We start from the raw sequence: 19503 nt of genomic DNA on the forward strand, positions 1-19503 counted from the left end.
TGGTCAGTGAGCTGGAAGGTGAGTCTGTTGTGGGTGAACTGGAGAAGGATGGTCCCAGTGCAGCTTAGACATCAAGGGGAAACACAGGCGCCAGGAGAGACTATGAGTCATGACATCAATGTAAGTGTACAGCTCTGAGGCGAAAGGTATCCTGGCAGTTGGGAGCCAAGTAATACCACAAAGTCACACTGCACAACAAACCCCACACAAGGAATTGATTGGGAAGGAAAATCCAAGAGGATGGTTGCTTCTGCTCAGGTGAGAAGCAGCAGAGAACTGAACAGAAGACAGGGCTCATATAGGATTTCTTGGGATGGGGGTGGAATTTTTCAGGGTAGGATTTGGTGGGATTTTCAAGTCCTAAGCTTGGGCTTTTTACTCTGTAGGACAGGGGCTGGATCTGGCCATTAGGGCAGTTAGAGTGTTCTGTTGGTGGAACCTGGTGGTTGGAAGTCCTTGGGGGAGGAGCCTGGCCACTTATGTGCCTCAAGGGGCTTACAGACACTATAATCAGTCCTTTGGAGTCTAGGAAGCTTCCATAGACTCAACCAACTGTGGATCAAATTTATTAGGGAAACTTGGGCATGAGATTATCTTGTAATCTCAGCACTTGAGAGACAGGAGGTTTGTGAATTTGAGGCCTGCCTGGGATATACACCAAGACCCTACCTAATTTCTTATGTATGGGGAAATATTTATGCCAGAACTCATATAGAATCTTCTTCTTCACTATTCCCCAAAAGACATGGTGTAACTGTGTCAGGTACTAGGACCCTAGCTAGGTGTAATTCAGCCTCCTGGGATGGAAGTGGAAAGGGCTGTCCTTCCAGGGGCATCTGTAGTAGCAGTGTGCTTGCTTCCTTCCTACCAACTGGAGGTAGAGTGTTGTCCTCTGAACACAGACTTTTAGAACAGGAACTCAGTGGGAGGACAGTGAGACAGAGCAGCTCTGCATTGGTCTCCATGCCATACCTTAGGATTCCCACAGCACCGAGGTAACTGTCTGCCTGAAAACATTTACTTAGGAATTTCTGTCACTCTTAGCAGCCCAAGATGTAGCTATTGCAAACACAACAGTTTAAGATGTAGCTATTGTAAACAGCATTATAGTGGTTCTTGGACAATAGGCTAGTTTCCACAGATGTCTAGTTGCAGAAATGGAGGTGTGTAGGGAGCTCGAGAGACTGTCCAGTGGTTAAGAACACTTGTAGCTCTTGCAGAGGACTCAGTTTCAGTTTCTGGCACCCTCATGGTGGCTTTCAACCACCAGTTCCAAAGATTCCACACCCTCTTCAGACTTCTGAGAGCATCAGGAACACACGAACACACACACACACACACACACAAAACACACTCATAAAAGAAAATGGAGGGTGGGGCTTGCACTGGAGTGTGTGGTCTGGACCGGAAGCTCTGAGGAGGAGCCTGGGATGCTTATCTCTGATGAGCATTCAGGGGATGCAATTCTGCTGACCACCCTTGGCAGTGAGATACTCAATGTACATTTGCCTTGGTACCCAATCCTTAAATACCAGAAGTTAGAAATCTTTGAGAAGACCCCATACCTCTCTTGACAGAGTTTCTCTGTGTAACAGTCCTGGCTGTCCTGGCTTCTGCTTTGTAGAGCAGGCTGGCCTCGAACTCACAGAGATCCCTCTGCCTCTGGCTCTGAGTGCTGGGATTAAAGGCGTGTGGCACCAACACCCAGCCATGGCCACATCCGTTTTGTTCCACCTTAGCATGAAACAAGGCTATTCCTTCCTCTACTTCTATTTGATTATCTGTTTCTTGCTTTCCCATTGGTCTGTAAGTGCTCAGCAAACAATATCTTATTCTTTTCAACAATGTCTAGCCTGGTGTTCATGATCTCACACACAGGTGTTTCCTCCTAAAAGTTTATTGAAGGAATAAGTTTCATATCTCAGAGAAACCCACTGCCACCCATCTCAGTGAATGAGCCAGAAACAATGTGTTACTCCTGCTTTCTTTTTGTGCTGAGAGTGGGAACCAGGCCCCAACTCAGGTTGGCCAGGTGCTCTACCACTGGCTTCATGTTTTGTGATGCTTGGGATGAAACCTGGGGTCTTCAGCATGCTTTACCATTGAGGTGCTCCACTAGCCCTGCCAGCTTCACCCTTTTTTTTGGGGGGGGGGGTTCAAGACAGGGTTTCTCTGTGGCTTTGGAAGCTGTCCTGGGACTAGCTCTTGTAGACCAGGCTGGTCTGGAACTCATAGAGATCCGCCTGCCTTTGCCTCCCGAGTGCTGGGATTAAAGGCGTGCACCACCAACGCCCAGCTTTTTTCTCTCTTCTTTAGCACCATCATCATCTAGTCCAGGCTGGCTTATGACTCTCAATATAGTGCAGTCCTCAAACTTTTTTATTTTTAACTTTTTTTGAGACTGGGTCTTACGTACCCAAATCTCACCTTGAACTTATTATTGCTATATATCCAGGACCATTTTGAACTTCCAATCCTCCCTCTGCCTCCTGCCACTGGCCTGGTTTATGAGATGCTGGAGAATTGAACTCAGGGTCTTAGCCATGCTAGGCAAATAAGATATCAACTGAACTACATCTCCAGTTCTGGAAGTGAGATTGAAAAGCATTCTCATGGGATTATAATTTTTATTCAGAATGCGTGTATATTAAGAAAAAGAAGCCATCTGGGGTGGTGGCACACACCTTTAATCCCAGCACTAGAGAGGCAAAGGACAGTCAGGGCTACTTAGAGAAACCTCATAAGAAAAAATAAATAGCCCAGTGGTGGTGGCGCATGCCTTTAATCCCAGCACTTGGGAGGCAGAGGCAGGTGGATCTCTGTGAGTTCGAGACCAGCCTGGTCTACAAGAGCTAGTTCCAGGACAGCCTCCAAAGCCACAGAGAACCCTGTGTCGAAAAACCAAAATTAAATAAATAAATAAATAAATAAGCAAAACTAAAACCAAGCCAAAGCCTCTGCCTCGGGTGCTGTGATTAAACGCAATACCCAGTGGTATTGGCTTTTGTTTTCCTGTTTTTTTGTTTGTTTGTTTGTTTTTTTGAGACAAGGTTTCTCTGTGTAGCTCTGACTGTCAGGGAACTTGCTTTGTAGACCAGGCTGGCCTCGAATTCTGAGACCCCCCCTGCTTCTGTCACCCAAGTACTGGAATTAAAGAATATGTCATCACTGCCTGGCTTTCCTGTTGGAAAAAAAAAAAAAAAAACAGAAAACCGCTGCAGTTTTTTGGTTCTGAGCCCCTGCCTGTCCTACAGGAGAGGCACCAGAGGGCGCGAGGACTCCAGTCTTGGTTGCTGGAGGAAAACTCTTCGTGGCCAGAGCTGGTGCTTCTTCTTCCTTCTAGTCTATAGGAATCTTTTGTTTGAGACAGAGACTCATTCTGTAGCCTTGGCTGTCCTGGAACTCGCTATGTATACCAGGCTGGCCTTGAAGTTTCAAAGATCCGCTTGCCTTTGCCTCCTGGGATTAAAGGCATGCGCCACCACGCCCGACTCTATAGAATCTAAGTGTCCACAGTCAAAGTTCATGGTTGGGAAATTAAAGGGGGCAGCTGCTCCCGGTTATTCATCCAACAATTACTGAGCAATGAAGCCATCAGCTAGTCACCGAAGAAAGCGGGAACTTCTCACTAGCATCTGTAGAGATGTGTTATTTCCAACCCTCTGTGATCCACTATCTTGTGTGACCACAAGAAATCAGATAAATGGGCATTCCATCTAAGGCGCCCGACTTTGCCAACTTGCGAGGCCCCCTAGGGACTGCTGGTGAAAGTGGGACCAAGCGTCGAGCTGCTGTGGTGCTTAGCTGTGTGCAGGAGCCCAAGAAGCCTTGGAGGCTTCCGTAGTCGGTGGCAGGTCACGTGCCCAATCTTTGCACCGGGTGACTTTCTCCGGTCGGGCTCCGGTATCACATGACCTGCTTTGGGGCAACATGGCGGCGGCCGTGGTGCAGCGCCGGGACTGAGCGACAGCGAGTGTGGCGCATTCCTTCCCGGGGTGAGAAGAACATCAGCGACTGGGTCCTCGTCTTTCTGTTCCTGTCCCCAACGTCACCTGCATCTCACGCGTCCTCTCTGTCGGAACCAGAGGGAATGACGAAGCCCAGGGTTTTTCCCAGTGGTGCTCTGTGCATCGGAGCACGCTCCTAGCCGGCGGTGGGAAACTCCTCGCAGTCCTTTCGCTAACCTCTTTTCGTCGGAGGTGGGACCGGAGCGTGGGCGGTTGCGTTCTTCTGGGACCATGGCTGGGTCCGACACGGCGCCGTTCCTCAGCCAAGCCGATGACCCAGATGACGGACCAGCGTCTGGCCACCCGGGATTGTCAGGGCCCTTGGGGAATCCCAAGTCCGGGGAGCACGAGATCCCGGACCGCGAGGGTCTGCAGCGCATCACTGGTTTGTCCCAGGGCCATTCGACCCTCATAGTGGCGGTGCTGTGTTACATCAACCTCCTGAACTACATGGACCGCTTCACCGTGGCTGGTAGGCACTGCCATTCGGAAGAAGGGACATGGGCAAGGGAGCAATTCTCCAGGTTGGGGCCTCCTCTTCGTGCTCATCCCGAGTTTTTTCTTTCCAGGCGTTCTTCCAGACATCGAGCAGTTCTTCAGCATCGGAGATAGTAGCTCTGGCCTCATTCAGACTGGTGAGTGAAGGTTCTGATCACACAGCCATGCGCCTTTTGCTGCTGCAACTGGGCCTACATACATGCAGGTTTGCCTGGAGAGGGCTTGTTGGCCAGAGCTCTCAGAGGTTGGTTTTGACTGCTCTAGGGGTGTCCAATTGAGCTGGGACCTCACCCTTACAGAGGGAGCCAGCTACTTACTTACTATGTGATGGTAGGCAACACACTCACCCTCTCTAAGCCTCATTTTTCCAGTCTGTAGAATGAAGCTAGTAACAAAATGGACTAATTCTTTGGACTGGCATGAGGACTAAGAAATGCACTGTGTGGCAGGTACTAGGCACCAGCAAATAATAGCAAGAGTACTTGGAGCTGCTTGGGGGGTGGGAGTGGGAGTCTTCATTTCCTTCCTTTCTTTCCAAGAACCTACTATGTACCATGCCCTAGTGGTGCACCTTAGAAGTGGTAGTAACCCTAATAGAACTTTGGCAAGGCATTCTTGCCTTCTTACCCTTCCATTGGCCCAGGAGTAGTGTTCTCCCTGCTTTGTACGGGGAGTAGACAGAGTTCCATGCGTTTTCACAAGCAAACTCAGACTTTGAGAAGAGTTTGCATTTGCCCAGGGTCACAAGCAGATAAGTGATTGGGAATTTGAAACCCAGTTCTTGAAGTGTTTGTTTCCCTACTCCAGGCCAAAGAGGAACTGGAGGTACTTAAGGGTGGAGAAATAAGAATGAGGTCTTAGGTCAAGGTGGTGTTGAGTTAGAGAAGAAGCAAATCTTCCTAGATGGTTTCATTTATCCCTCTTTTCATTCAACACTCGTGAATTGAACACCTGTTTTGTGCTAGGTTGTAAATTAAAAGAGAGACTCACAGTCATGACCCACACAGGAGCTGACATCCTCCTGTGCCTGAGGTGGTTAATTAAAACTGGATAATTTCGATGGGCAGTGGTGGCGCACGCCTGTAATCCCAGCACTTGGGGGGCAGAGGCAGGCGGATCTCTGTGAGTTCGAGACCAGCCTGGTCTACAAGAGCTAGTTCCAGGACAGCCTCCAAAGCCACAGAGAAACCCTGTCTGTAAAAACCAAAAAAAAAAAAGAAAAAAGAAAAAAAACCAAAACGGGGATAATTTCAGATGGGTAAGTGTTGTGTGAAAGAAAGCATGGAGCAGGCGTGGTGGCACACGCCTTTAATCCGGCACCTGGGAGGCAAGGGCTGGAGAACTCCTGTGAGCTCAGGGCAGTCTGTGGTGAGATCTTCTCCCCACCCCTCCACCCCCCAAAAAAGAAAGGAAAATGGGGTTGGGATGTATGATAGTCTGGGCAAGTGTCTGAGTTGGCATTTGAGGTAGTTGAATTTTGTGACGCTCAGGGAAATGAAAATTTTCTAGATAGAAGGGACGTTAAGTGCTGAGCCCTAATGTGGTATTGATCTTGGCGGCTGTCCTGAAGGTGCTGAGAAGGGAAAGGACTAGATAGGTAGATAGGGCGTGGTGAGTGTGGCGTGGAATGTGGATTTTGCTTTAGGCTGGGTAGAAGGGAGGGACATATCATCGGGATGACCCATTCTATAAAGGAAGTTCTGCAAAGTTGGGAAGATGGGCCTGGGTCATCCTCCTGGCCCTGATGGGCTACAGGGTTGGGATGGGGATGGAGTTCTATCAGGGAGGAGGAGAGCGGGGACTGTCTGTTTAGGCATTTCTGTACCCTGCTCCCTAACTGGCATAGGGGTGGGGGCTGGGGCAGTGAGGGACCTGGACCAGGCTGTGACTCTCTGCTTCCCCCCAGTGTTCATCTCCAGCTACATGGTGTTGGCACCAGTGTTTGGCTACCTGGGTGACAGGTACAATCGAAAGTACCTCATGTGCGGGGGCATTGCCTTCTGGTCCCTGGTGACACTGGGGTCATCCTTCATCCCCAGAGAGGTGAGGCCCTGAACTGTCTTCCCCACTTCCCATCAGTATTTGCTGTTGCTCTTTGGGGTCATTTTGGATTGAGTGGGGGGTACCTCTGTAGTTTCCGTGGTCTCTGCCATTGCCTGAGTTAACTGGCCCACCCTTTGCTGTTCACTTTTCTTCTAGAGCTTTCTTCCACTCATCACTTTGCTCATCCCCTAACTCCCACTGCATACCTAAGCATTGCTTTTTCTTCACCATTGATCTCTGTGCAGATGGCCGCCGTCCTCTCCCTTCCTGGTATTGGGCTTCCTCTTAAGCCTGGTGCTAGTGCGGGTGAGAGAGCAGCCAGGGGCAGCTGTCACTTGGCTTGCACTTCCTCGGTTCACCCACCCTCAATTGCTGTCCCTGCCGCTCTGTCGGCTCTGTCGACAACAGTGTTCTCCTGGTTGCTTCATGTGGCTCTCCTTCTGGCCCCATTCGTGCCAGATCTCTGTGGAGCCTCTGACACAGTGACCCACTTCTTCCTTCCAAAAACTCTAAAAACACATGATGCCACGTGTTTCCCTCCCAATTCCCTGGCAGATGCTTTTTTGTGTCTTTGAAATCTTCCCCTCTGCTGTCCTCAGCCCCAGGCCCTAGTGCCCTCAGGCGATCATGTGCCCTGGCCTTAGCTCCAGGTGCCTTTGGTAAGCAGACAGCCCCCCAGTTAAAATAAGGATTCACCATGGGCGGGGGGGTCTTAGGCGGGAGGGAAAAGTAGAAACCCAAGGTTTATTTTGCACCTACTGAGTGCAAAGCCCTCACAGTATGGTTGTGAACAAACTGTTGTTGTTCCCCTTTTGCAGATGAGGAAACTGAGGCTCAGAGAGGTTAAGTTATTTTCTCAAAGTCACAGCTAGTAAGTGGAACCAGGATTCCAGCCAGGTCTGTGTGATTCCAAACCCAGGCCTCTCTCACTGTCCCTGCTGTCCCTCCAGCACTAGCTGGAGAGGTCTCCTGGGAGCCTGGCTCCAGGGTGGGATGCCACCTCCCCCATGTCTCCTTTCCCAGCGCTTCTGGCTGCTCCTCCTGACCCGGGGCCTGGTGGGGGTCGGGGAGGCCAGTTACTCCACCATTGCGCCCACTCTGATCGCCGACCTCTTCGTGGCAGACCAGCGGAGTCGGATGCTCAGCGTCTTCTACTTTGCCATTCCTGTGGGCAGGTGAGTAGGCCATGGGTCTGATGTTGGGCAAGGACTTGATGGGGTGTTTGACTGACCACATGGACCCCCTTCCTCTTTGCCTTCCCACAGTGGTCTAGGTTACATTGCAGGCTCCAAAGTGAAGGATGTGGCTGGAGACTGGCACTGGGCTTTGCGGGTGAGTCTGGTTATCATTTGGGGATTAAGCAGCATTCTTACTGATCTCCCTTTCTGCTCTGCAGATATTCCCTTTTTAACTCTCTTAAAAAAAAAAAAAAAAAAGTGTGTGTGTGCGTGCATGCATGCCTGACCGTCGGAGCCAGAGGTTAACTAGCTTTCTCTTTCACCTGAAGGTCCTGGAGATTGAATTCAGGTTGTGAGGCTTGGCTGCAAGACTCACTAAGCCAGCTCTCTGGCCTCACACACTCCCTTTTTGTGGCAGTGCTCACTGTGCTGACCTGAGCCCACAGCAAGCCTGGTCCTCAGTAGGGAGCCAAAAGTCTCGATTGCACATATGAATCTGTAAGCCCCAGAAAGGGACACTATTAGCTTTCCTGATGGAAAGTGAAGCTGGCCCAGGATTCCCTTGCCATCACTGGAGTCACTCGCTTTGTGTTTTAGCTTTCCTTCTCCCATGTTAGCTTTATCTGGGAGTCCCAAGTGATGGTCTTTCAACTGAGCAACTTGGGCACCTCAGATCCTTGAACAATGGTCATGAGATGGTGTCTGGTGGATGTACGTGGCTCACGTGCCCATTATGTAATCAGTTATGGAAGGCAGGAGATTAACAGCCCTTTAGGTTAGGCCTTAGAGCTGGTTTGAACCATATGGAGTAAGGGAAATTTGGGTGAGGGTCCCTGAAACAAAATCAGGGTGCTGTTACCAAAGAAGCAGATGTAGGCCTGTAAAAATAGGATGTCCCCCGTAGCAAACCTTCTCAGGTCCCAGTCTCTCCATCTCTGAACCAGCCCATATGGAGTTTAAGACCTGGGGAGCTGAACTGTCTGACCTCCTTGCTCTGTGGCTCCAGAGGTTCAGTATACCCCTGCCCTGTACCCCAAAGCTTGCTCTTTCTCCAGGTGACACCAGGTCTGGGAGTTGTGGCTGTTCTACTGCTGTTCCTGGTGGTACAAGAGCCCCCAAGGGGAGCTGTGGAGCGGCACTCAGGTTCCCCACCCCTGAGCCCCACCTCATGGTGGGCAGATCTGAAGGCGCTGGCACGAAAGTGAGTTTACCCCTTTCTTCCACATCTCAGGCCTTCACAGGCTAGAGTCTTTAACAGGTCAAGTTTTGTGTCCTGCCAGGCGGCCATGTTTAGGGCCAGAGACCCAGGCATTGCTTCTTGCTTGTGGCATTTGCCTGAGACACTGGCATAGGTCACATCCAACTTCCGACAGTAGAATAAGCCAGGGAGGGAGGAGAGGGCACACCCATGGTTCTGACTTCCTCCCAATGTCTGCAGTCCTAGTTTCGTCCTGTCTTCCCTCGGCTTCACTGCCGTGGCTTTTGTCACCGGCTCCCTGGCTCTCTGGGCCCCAGCATTCCTGCTGCGCTCCCGTGTTGTTCTAGGAGAGACCCTGCCCTGTCTCCCTGGAGACTCGTGTTCTTCCTCTGACAGGTACGTGGGAAGGGCTAGGTGGGGTGACTGCATGTGGGGGACATAAGGGGAATCCAGATTCAGACCAGGAGAGTTTGAATTCTGACTCTACCAGCTACCTCCACTCTTGGAGTGTCAGTTTCCGGTTCTGAGAACCATGTGATAAGGTAACACATTGGCTCTGGGGTTCTGTGCTGGATGGATCTGGGTATGAGGACAGTTGGGGTGGGCTGTCCTCGCTGGGTCAGAGGGCTTTACGGGAGGAGTAGCTCCCGTGTGCCTGCAGTAGAATACACCAGGGAGGGAGTCTCATCTTTGGGCTCACCCCTAGTCTCATCTTTGGACTCATCACATGCCTGACTGGAGTCTTGGGTGTGGGACTGGGTGTGGAGATCAGCCGCCGCCTTCGCCGCTTCAATCCTCGGGCTGACCCACTGGTCTGTGCTGCTGGCCTCCTGGGCTCCGCGCCTTTCCTCTTCCTGTCCCTGGCCTGTGCCCGAGGTAGCATCGTGGCCACCTACGTGAGTGAGATTCCAGGGGTCTAGTGGGTATTTTTGCATGGGGACAGGAGGGTGGTATGGCCTTCCTGGGTACCACCATGTCCACTGAAGATGGCTGCCAGCAGCTAACTCCATGTGCAGGGTCAGCCAGCAGAGTAGTTCAGGGCAGACTGAAGGTGGAATGCCTCCTTTCAAATCTCAGCCCTGGGCCTTCCCAGCTGGGTGCCACTGGCAAAGCAGCATGACCCCTCTGTTTCCTCTGGTGTAAAGTGGTACTGAGGCTAGCGCCTGCCTTACAGGATATGATGGGGACTAAGTGAGCTAATAAGCCTGGTCATGTGATTCCCTCCCTCTTCCGCCATCCAGATTTTTATCTTTATTGGGGAGACCCTGTTGTCCATGAACTGGGCCATCGTGGCTGACATCCTACTGGTGAGTAGCTGGGTAGAGGCTGAAGGGAGCAGGGCTATCAGGATCAGGAGATGACACTTGATCTGAATCCTGGCCTTTCCCCTTCAAACTTCTGCCACATGTGTACTTCAGAGACCAGCCACGGAGGGGACTCTGGGCCTGCCTTGGGCCCACATTGGGCTTTGGCCTTGTTTTCTCTGGGACCCCTACTGAATCTCCCCTTCCCCCCAGTATGTGGTGATCCCAACTCGACGCTCCACTGCTGAGGCCTTCCAGATCGTGCTGTCCCATTTGCTAGGTGATGCTGGGAGCCCTTACCTCATTGGTCTAGTGAGTACTGTCCCGTGATTGGGCTGGGATGGTATCGGGACCTGGTACTCCCTACTCTGGCAGATGGCTGGTGGATGGGATAGTCTGACCTACTGAGGCAATAGCCACCTGTGGCTCTTTCACCCTTAGCGCCTCTGGTGGTTGGGAAGGAAGCTGGGTAAAGGTTTTACCTGTGGGGCTGTGGGTCTCACCCTGTGATTCAAACCATTCCTCTTTCTAGGCTCCATTTTTCATTTTCTTGGTGTTCAGGCCTCTCCGTCCCTGGGTCTCTGACTCTTTTTGTCCTAGCAGATTTCTGACCGCCTCCGACGGAGCTGGCCTGCTTCCTTCTTGTCTGAGTTCCGGGCCCTGCAGTTCTCGCTCATGCTCTGCGCTTTTGTTGGTGCACTGGGTGGTGCGGCCTTCCTGGGCACTGCCATGTTCATTGAGGATGACCGCCGACGGGCTCAACTCCACATGCAGGGTCAGTGAGGGCCACTGTCACCCCATATTCACAGTATCACCTGTCAGTCTGTCCATCTGTTGGCTCACAGGTATGCGCCCCACATCTCTTAGTCCACAGCTGTCCCATCCACCCAGGCCCATGCTGCCAGCCACCTGCCAGGGTTGATAGTACCAGCTTCCCAGTACCATCCCACTCAGCTTTCAGTCTGTCTTAAAGTGTATCATCAGGCTTTCTGTCTATACACAGTTCTGAGGACTCTTGCTGCTGTCTCGTCTATGCCCCTCTGCCTGTTTGTCTCCTGTCCCCTTGATGGCTTTTATGTGACTGGCCTTGGCTCCGACCCCTTCCCCACAGGTCTGTTGCATGAGACAGGACCCTCAGATGACCGGATTGTGGTGCCTCAGCGAGGCCGTTCTACCCGGGTCCCTGTGTCCAGCGTGCTCATCTGAGGAGCTGTTGCTCACCCAGCCACAGGTTCACCACAGCTGGCCCTGGGCCCACCCTGGGAGGTGCCCAGGCAGAAGCCATCACCAGGTCCAGGTCCAAGGAAGAAGCCCTGGGATATGTCCCAGCTCCCAAACACTACATGGGCAGCCCAGGGAAGAGATGGGGTTCCAGAAGTGGGGGTTGTCCTGTCTATTAGGGCAGCCCAAGGGGTTTGGTGCTATTTGTAATGGAATAAAATTTGTAAGCAGACTATGACTGGCTGCTTGTCTCTCTGCGGGTGCCATTGGCTTCAGGGAATGTCTGTGGTCTCAGGACTTACTTACCAGGGGCAGTCGGGTCACCCTGTGGGTAAGTCCCTGTCTTCTGCGCTTGGGCCATCTAGAAGGAGGACTGCTCTTTTCTGAGTGAGTTGGTTCGGTGTGACCGTGAGTCACTGTGGTCCCCTGGAAGTTGTTCTCCCAGAAGCAAGCCTGGGAGGTGGAGGCAGTGCTGCCCTTGTTCCACACAGTCCCTGGCAGAACCTCATTAGAGTTCTTGTGCTCAGAGATGGGGAGGCCACAGCTGGCCTGGTTGGCATGTGTCTGCCTTCCTAGTGGAGCAGTTGCCTCATCCTGCAGCCTCAGACCTTTCCTTCACAAGGTCCCTCTGCCTCCTCCCCCTTCCCACAGCTGGGTGGGGGTGAGTGGGCAGGGGGCAGGCGCAGCCGGCTGAGGAGCCTGATGATTTCCTGCCCTCACCACAGCTTCCTGTCGCACGCGGGTGGTGAGGAGGAGAGGCAGGCAAGCGGGGAGCAAGAAAGGGGCAGGTACAGCTGGGCACAGGGATCGTGCTGCTGGTAGCTGGGGCACAGGCCCCAGCTCAGGCTTTAGGACTAGCCTCTTCCAGCACTGAGCTCAACTCAGTCTAGCAAGGAAGTGGGGGTCATTGAACCCCAAAGGAGGACACAGCTGCTTGCCACTGGATCCCAGGCTGGGGCCCACTCAGTCCCACACCCCTGCTGCCACTCTGCCTAGAGGGGCTGCAGTGCAGCAGGGCCTGGGCCAGGTGCTCTGCAGATGGAAGCAGACACTCTGAGCCCCATGGGGCTGGGCCTCCTGCTGCTGCCTGTCCTGGTCACGCTCCTGGCTGCCCTGTGTGTGCGCTGCCGTGAGCTGCCAGGTAAGTGGGGAGCTGTGGAGTACTAGATGCTAGGCACACCATTGGATCCCCATGCCTTCCCCAGCCCCCGGCTTCCTCTAATTGTCCATACTTCAGTCCTGCCTGGGGGGGACGGGACGGGACGGGACGGGACGGGACGGGATGGGACTGTCTTTGCTCCCAGTGCATTCTGATCCTGCCTCATTGGCTCTCTCTCTTCCAGTCTCCTATGACAGTGCTTCCACAGAGAGGTGAGTGTGCAGTCCCATTTCCCTGTGTGTCTTCCCTTTGTTCTGATGAAGGGCTTGGGGCTGGGGCCCTCTTGGCCCTGTACCTAAGCTGCCTCTTTCCTGCCAGTTTTTATCCACGGAGCATCCTCATCAAACCATCTCGTGAGTTCAGTGTCCTTGGCCTTCTTTGAGGGTTCTTGGGAGTGTGCCTTTGTCCCGCTAAGATGCCTGCAGGACTATTGCCTGGGTTGGGGGAAAGTTGGAGCCCCCATGCCTGTTTAGCACATGTTTTTTAGGGGTACATCTGTCCTTAGAGGCCTTGTCACCCGCAGGGGGGTTGTCTGGAGTAATTCCCTCAAGCTTGGTTCTATGTCCTCAGAAACAGGCTTCCCCCGAACAACTGCCACTTCCTATCCTCTTGTTACTTCCTTCCCACCCCTGAGGCAGCCAGACCTGCTCCCCATTCCGTGAGTACCCCTCAGCTCCCTCCCTCTGATCCATTGTGCCTCCTTACCTTTTAGGATGGGGGGGTGGCTTTTTCCCTGTTGTAACCCCTCTTGCCCCCAGATTCCTACTTAGACCTGGTCCCTGACCCTTGACTTCCAGGAGATCCCCACAGCCCCTTGGAGGTTCCCATCAGATGCCGTCTTCCCGGCAGGATTCGGATGATGGTAAGGGCGTACAGGGCTGGAGGGCTGGGGAGAGGGTGTGCAGCCTCAGCTGACTCCATCTTCCTCTCCCTCTCTCTTTGAAGCCAACAGTGTGGCGAGCTACGAGAACCAGGGTGGGTCTAGGGTCTGGGGTACTGGGTGGGGTGGGGAGGCTGGGTCTATCCCAGGTCACGTTGACTTCTCTCTCATTCCTCATAGAGCCAGCCTGTGAGAATGCGGCTGAAGATGAAGATGAGGATGACTACCCCAATGAGGGCTACCTGTGAGTGGGGGGTGGGAGGTGGGAGTGGAAGTTGGTGCCCTTTCTTACCTCCTCATCCCTTCCTTCCAGAGAGGTGCTTCCTGACAGCACCCCTGCCGCCATTCCTGTCGTCTCCTCTGCTCCCGTGCCCAGCAACCCTGGTCTCCGAGACAGCGCCTTCTCCAGTGAGTTAGGGTCTCTGACTACCTCCTTCCGCCATGTGCCGCCGGCTATGCCTCTCTTCCCTCTCATTTCTGCGATCGCCACCCTTCCATTTCCTCCCTCAGATCTTGGACTTCCTGCTCCTCACTTCTGATCACCTTGCTTTTCCTTTTGCCTTCCCTCCCTCTTTGTCTTATCATTTTATCTGTTGTCTAAGAAATTCCCTGACTCTTCTTTAACCTTTCCACTGAAATCGTATTTCTCAGCTGGATGTGTAGGCATGCGCCTTTAACCCTGGCACGAGGGATCTAGGTAGGAGGGTTGGCTTTGAGGCTAGCCTGGACAATACAGTGAGACCCTGTCTCAAAAACCAAAACAGCACTACCACAAACAAAAAGAAAAGAAAAATTCTTTTCTTTTGTCGGAAAACTCTTTTTTGGGGAGGGAGAGGGACGATTCTTGGTGTTCTTTTTTATTTATTTATTTATTTATTTTTGGTTTTTCGAGACAGGGTTTCCCTGTGGCTTTGGAGGCTGTCCTGGAACTAGCTCTTGTAGACCAGGCTGGTCGCGAACTCACAGTGATCCACCTGCCTCTGCCTCCCGAGTGCTGGGATTAAAGGCGTGCGCCACCACTGCCCAGCTTGGTGTCCTTTTTATTAAGTACCCTGTTCTTGTTTCATGGAAGTGATATCGTCTAATGTATCTGTAAGGTCTTTGGTTGGAGGTTGTTTCTCTCTCTGTCTCTGTAGGCCTGTCTCTCACTCACTCACACTCTCTCACTGAAGCTCCTTCTGCTTTACCATGTGGTCTTTGTTTCTCTTGGGCTGCATTTTTTGCTTTGGTCTCTTTTCCTTCTTGCTTTTTTTTTCCTGGACTTTCCCTAGGGTTTGGTGATCTTCAGTTTTCTACCTCTTCTCTCTGTATATCACAGCTGTCCCTTACCTGAAACACATACACACAGATTTGGGGATATTTATAGACATACAATGAATTCTGTTGTGGGTAGAACTCAAGGTTAAACATGGAATTAATTCATTTATTTTTATATATACCATATATATTTATATACACACTCTATGTGTGTATATATAGTCTGAAAGTAGGATTTTGTTCTGTTTTGTTTTTTTTGAGGCAAGGTCTCACTATATAACCCTGGCTGTCCTGGCACTCGCTCTGGAGACCAGGCTGACCTTGAACTCACAGAGCTCTGCTTGCCTCTGCCTCCCGAGTGCTGGGATTAAAGGCCACCATGCTCAGCCCTGGAGGAAGTTTATGCAAAATTTAATTAATGTTTTGCATGAAACCAAAATTTCATGATGTGGAATTTTCCACTTGTTACCTCTCACCAGTACTTAGAAGGTTTGGGATTTTGGAATATTCTCAATTTTAGAGTTTTAATTCAGGAATACCCAGCCTTCTGTATTTACCCTGGAATATTATGTCTGTACCTTGCCTATGTTTGTTTTGTGAGTTTTGTTTTGTTTGAGGCAGAATCTCACTGTGTAGCCCTGGCTGCCCTGGAGCTCACTTTGTAGACTAGTCCAGCCTTTAACTCAGAGATTCAATTCCCTCTGCCTACTGGGTGCTGGGATTATAGGCATGTTCCACCACACCTGACCTCTGGTTCCATTTGTAGTCCATATTTCTAATTTGTCATTTCTCTCCTGAATCCTGAGACTGATTCTTTCCATCCATCCATCCATCCATCCATCCATCCATCCATCCATCCCCTCACTCATTTCCTGGATATGTCTGCTGGATTATGTTAGGGATTTAGTGAGTCAGTCCAGCAAATTCGTAGTGATAAAAGAATCATTGCTAGGGGCAAAATGACTAATTTTAAGTTCAGCTAGAGGCCCTGTATCAAGGGACGGAGGTGGATAAAGCCTCCATGTGTTCATGGGATTGTGAGTCTGCATAGCACACGCACAGAGATGATAAAAGATCTATGGTAACTGAGGACCTATTTTATACCTGTGTAGTAGATATAACTCATTAAACCTCACAGTTCCTGGGTGCTCTGCTGACTACCCCTTCCCCTCCTGCCCCTCACTTCTGTCTCTGTACTATGCTAGGGTTTAATTCATTTCTATTTACTGACTGACTGACTGACTGACTGATTGATTGATTAATTGACATAGTCTTGCTATTGTGATGCCCGGTTTGGCTTTTAAGCCCATAGCTCAAGTTGCTCCTGCCTCAGTCTTTGGAGACCACAAGCATGTGTCACCATGCCCAGCATGTTTATTAGCAGATACTTGGTAGCACACTGTGTATGGCAAGCTCTGTTTTACAATTTACTGTTTCAAGCCTCACAATAGTCCTTCGGGGCAGGTCCTGTTATGAACTTTATTCTGCAGATAAGGAAACTGAGAGGCACAGAGTGTTTAAGTAACTTATCTGAGGTTATGTAGCTGGTTGGTGCTGGAGCTGGGATTTGAACTAGAATAGTTGGCTCCAAAGCCCAGCCTGTCTACATGATCATACAGAAACCAGGCAACTGTGAAACCAGAAAGCAAAAAGCCATGTAACATAGCGAGTGATATGCGTGGGCCTGGGAAGGTACAGTGTGGGCAGTGGCGAGACAGGTCTGATGAAGAGAGGACACCATCTGGACCAAGTGTGTCTTCTCTTCCACATGCCACCAAGATGTCTGTACTCTGAGCTCCTTTGATCCCTGCTCCCAGCTGTACTGCCAGAGTCCTGCACTGTCACTGTTTCATTTCCCCAGTGGATCCCTGTCCCCTGTGGCCCTTGCCCTTGCCCAGGCTTCTCCCCCTTGCTTTTCTTGAACATTCTTTCTATATCCTGTGGGACTGCTTCAGGGGAAGGCTGTGTTTGGAAACCTGGGGGGCCTCTGGGAACCAGTGCCTGTCTGAGAGTCTTCTAGTAACTGCACTGCAATGCTGTCCTACAGTGGAGTCGGGTGAGGATTATGTGAACGTCCCTGAGAGCGAGGAAAGTGCAGAAGCATCTCTGGGTAGGTGACTGTGTTCCGTGTGTGGCCCACAGCCCCTTCCCACCCTCCACGCAGTCCTGCCCTTCACACGACTGTCCCTCTTGATCTGTCCTCCACAGATGGCAGCCGGGAGTACGTGAATGTGTCCCAGGAGCTGCAGCCGGTGACCGGGGCTGAGCTGGGTGTGTACCAAGGTGTAAGGGGAGCTGCCTTGAGCAGATAGCCTGCAGGCTGAACACCAATCTCCCTCTGCCTTTCCCTCCCAGACACCATGAAGTCCCAGGTTGTGGAAGATGAAGGAGAAGAGGAGGGAGTGGAGGGAGAGGAAGCCCCCGATTATGAGAATCTGCAGGAACTTAACTGAGAGCCTGGTGAGTGGACTCTGTCCTCACCCCTGCCTTGGGCCTTCTCTCCAGGACTCCCTTCCTGGCCACCCCCAGAGGTCAGGCACATACCTTGTGGCTCTGGATAGCGACTGGTTTCATGACTCAGTGACTCTGTCCTCCCTGTCTCCCCTGCCCTGTTGTGTTTCAGCTGCAGCCGTCTGTCCTGGAACTAGCCTTGCTGGGAGGGCAGAACTGAGCAGCTGGGAGTGGCTCTAAAGGAGTCCCATTCGACCTCTGCCTTTTCAACAGTCTGAGAATCTCCCCTAACTTATTGTCACTTTGGAGTCCAGTCTGTATCCCCAGTATTCAGCACCTTCTGATGAAGCCTGAGAATGAATCTAGTTCCTGTCTGACTCTGTTGTGGAATAAAGGCCATTATGGCCCAAAGTCTTCCTTTTGTTGTTTTGTTTTGTTTTTAATGGGGCAGGGTCTTGCTGCGTACATAAGGCTGACCTTGAACTTGTGGGTGATCATCCTGCCTCCCTGGTGCTGGGATTACAGGTGTGTACCAATATGCATAGCTGTCAGCAGCCCTGTTGGTTTTGGGGTCCTGGAAGGCTGTGTAAGGTAGTGTTGTGTTGAGAGCTGCCCTTTTCTTTGTGGGATATTTGTGAATGTGGGCATACATGACTGACCTATGGGTCTAGGTGTGTGTGTGTGTGTGTGTGTGTGTGTGTGTGTGTGTGTGTGTACAAATCTGCAGTCAGAGTGTCTGGATAGCTCTGTCTTTCTGTCTGTTTGTGGCTCTCCCTCCTCCACAGGGGCCCTACCACACTCGCAACAGTCTTGGTTAAATGCTGTAAGTGACAACAGACAATGACTTGGACTTAGCCATTTTCTGAGTGAGACCTCTGACCCAGCCTGGCCCTGCTGGGGTTGAGAATGTATCTCGTAAGGTAGTTAATGGATGTGCAGCTGTTTATTGTGAGAGTTGGCAGAGCAGGGTGCAGGGCACCACTAGGTAGAGAGTATGTGTCAGCAACAAGACCCTACCTTGGTGACCCTCATTCCTTCCACTTGTAAAACAAAGGGCTGGCCCTGATGACCTCCGTAGGTGTCTTGGTTCTTGTCTTTTGCATGGTTCTCTGTGAAATAACTAGAGTGGTCTGAGCAAGTCAGACACAGTGGTGTGTACTGGCAGTCTCAGTTGCTCAAGGGTCGAGTGGGAGGATTTCTGGAGCCCACGAGTTTAAAAGCCAGCCTGGTACACACAATGGGAACATATCTTACCCCGCACCAAAGTGTCTAAGGCAGCTGAAGTTCAGGTGCAGCCAGCACGTGTCAGTGCTGCCATGTGACGACACGCCTGCGGGTCTCACTACAGGGCCAGCGTACTCAGGCTGGAAGTGGGAATGGCCTGGTGAGTGTGCTTATTCGCCTGGCCTGGCTCCATCGCCTGTGTTCTGGGAGTTTCCTCCTGGCCTCCTTCAGGACCCACTCTTGTCCCAGTTCCATTCTGTGTGGGTTTAGAGGCGCCAACCCAGCTCTCCATCCTGGGACGTGAGCTAGTCCTTTCCTGCCTTGCACAATGGTTCAGGTCCCTGCTGCCTGTTGATCCCAGTTGTTACTGGGCCAGAAGGATGTAGTTCAGGAGAGCCCATTTGCCTGTGAATGAAGCCACGGAAAGGAGAAAGGTGGTTTAAACATGACCATTTTCCTGAGTCTAATCACACATGAGCAAGATGACCTCTACAACCTCTGGGTCATGTGGGCCAGTAAATCACAGTGTGTCAGCAACTGGCTTGGAGTGTCTGTTGTGTAACCAACGCTGTTTTGATGGATACACAGAGTTAGTGGTTCTCTCTGGCTGTGAAGTAATCTGAGCTCTGGGTACCACCCCCCCCATCCCATAATCACTGTGGCTTTCCTGTTGACAGTTATGGCTAGTGTCTACATTTTGTAGGTAAGAGAACAGGCTCAGAGAGGTGAGCTAACTTGCTCAAAGATGCACAGCCAGTAAGGTCAGTCTAGGCCTCCAGAGTTACCACAATGCTTCTTGGTAGCCTCTTTATTCTGGTTATTTTGCAAAGTGCCAACAACAGCTGAAGACAGGGAAGCCCTACAGATTATCCAGCTGCAGCAGACTGAAGAGGGAGGGTCTGGGAAGCCTCAGCATAAGTTAATGGGTTTAGATCCTTTTATTTGGGTGGTGTGGGCAGGATGAATAGGCAGAGACACCTACAGCAGTTTACTTACAGAGGCAAATTGGCAGAACAACCTTGGTTAACAATCTAGCAACAAGTGGTAAAGCCAAAGACAGGGAGGCCCTTTTGCTTACTTAGT

At 51.4% G+C, this 19503-nt stretch overlaps 2 protein-coding genes across 3 annotated transcripts; both read left to right on the forward strand.

Moving 5' to 3' along the window:
- Positions 1–3893: 3893 nt before the first annotated feature.
- On the forward strand, positions 3894–11681 carry Spns1 (sphingolipid transporter 1 (putative)). The gene is made up of 12 exons (XM_027404686.2): positions 3894–4479; positions 4577–4642; positions 6412–6548; positions 7572–7723; positions 7814–7880; positions 8782–8927; positions 9165–9320; positions 9631–9820; positions 10166–10231; positions 10442–10540; positions 10832–11003; positions 11340–11681. The coding sequence occupies exons 1-12, from the start codon at positions 4239–4241 to the stop codon at positions 11432–11434; spliced, it is 1587 nt and encodes a 528-aa protein (XP_027260487.1). The 5' UTR covers positions 3894–4238; the 3' UTR covers positions 11435–11681.
- Positions 11682–11807: 126 nt separating this feature from the next.
- Lat (linker for activation of T cells) lies at positions 11808–17613 on the forward strand. 2 transcript variants are annotated; one of them, XM_027404687.2, is made up of 12 exons: positions 11808–12590; positions 12793–12820; positions 12927–12961; positions 13179–13266; positions 13406–13470; positions 13554–13583; positions 13669–13732; positions 13802–13896; positions 16793–16855; positions 16954–17016; positions 17101–17205; positions 17369–17613. In XM_027404687.2, the coding sequence occupies exons 1-11, from the start codon at positions 12488–12490 to the stop codon at positions 17196–17198; spliced, it is 732 nt and encodes a 243-aa protein (XP_027260488.1). In that variant the 5' UTR covers positions 11808–12487; the 3' UTR covers positions 17199–17205; positions 17369–17613. The 2 variants fall into 2 exon arrangements, with proteins under 2 accessions (XP_027260488.1, XP_035298119.1); XM_035442228.1 differs by lacking the exon at positions 13554–13583 and having other exon boundaries at positions 12793–12961.
- The last annotated feature ends 1890 nt before the right edge of the window (positions 17614–19503 follow it).

This window comes from Cricetulus griseus, chromosome 3, assembly GCF_003668045.3.
Source record: "Cricetulus griseus strain 17A/GY chromosome 3, alternate assembly CriGri-PICRH-1.0, whole genome shotgun sequence".
Taxonomy (NCBI): domain Eukaryota; kingdom Metazoa; phylum Chordata; class Mammalia; order Rodentia; family Cricetidae; genus Cricetulus; species Cricetulus griseus.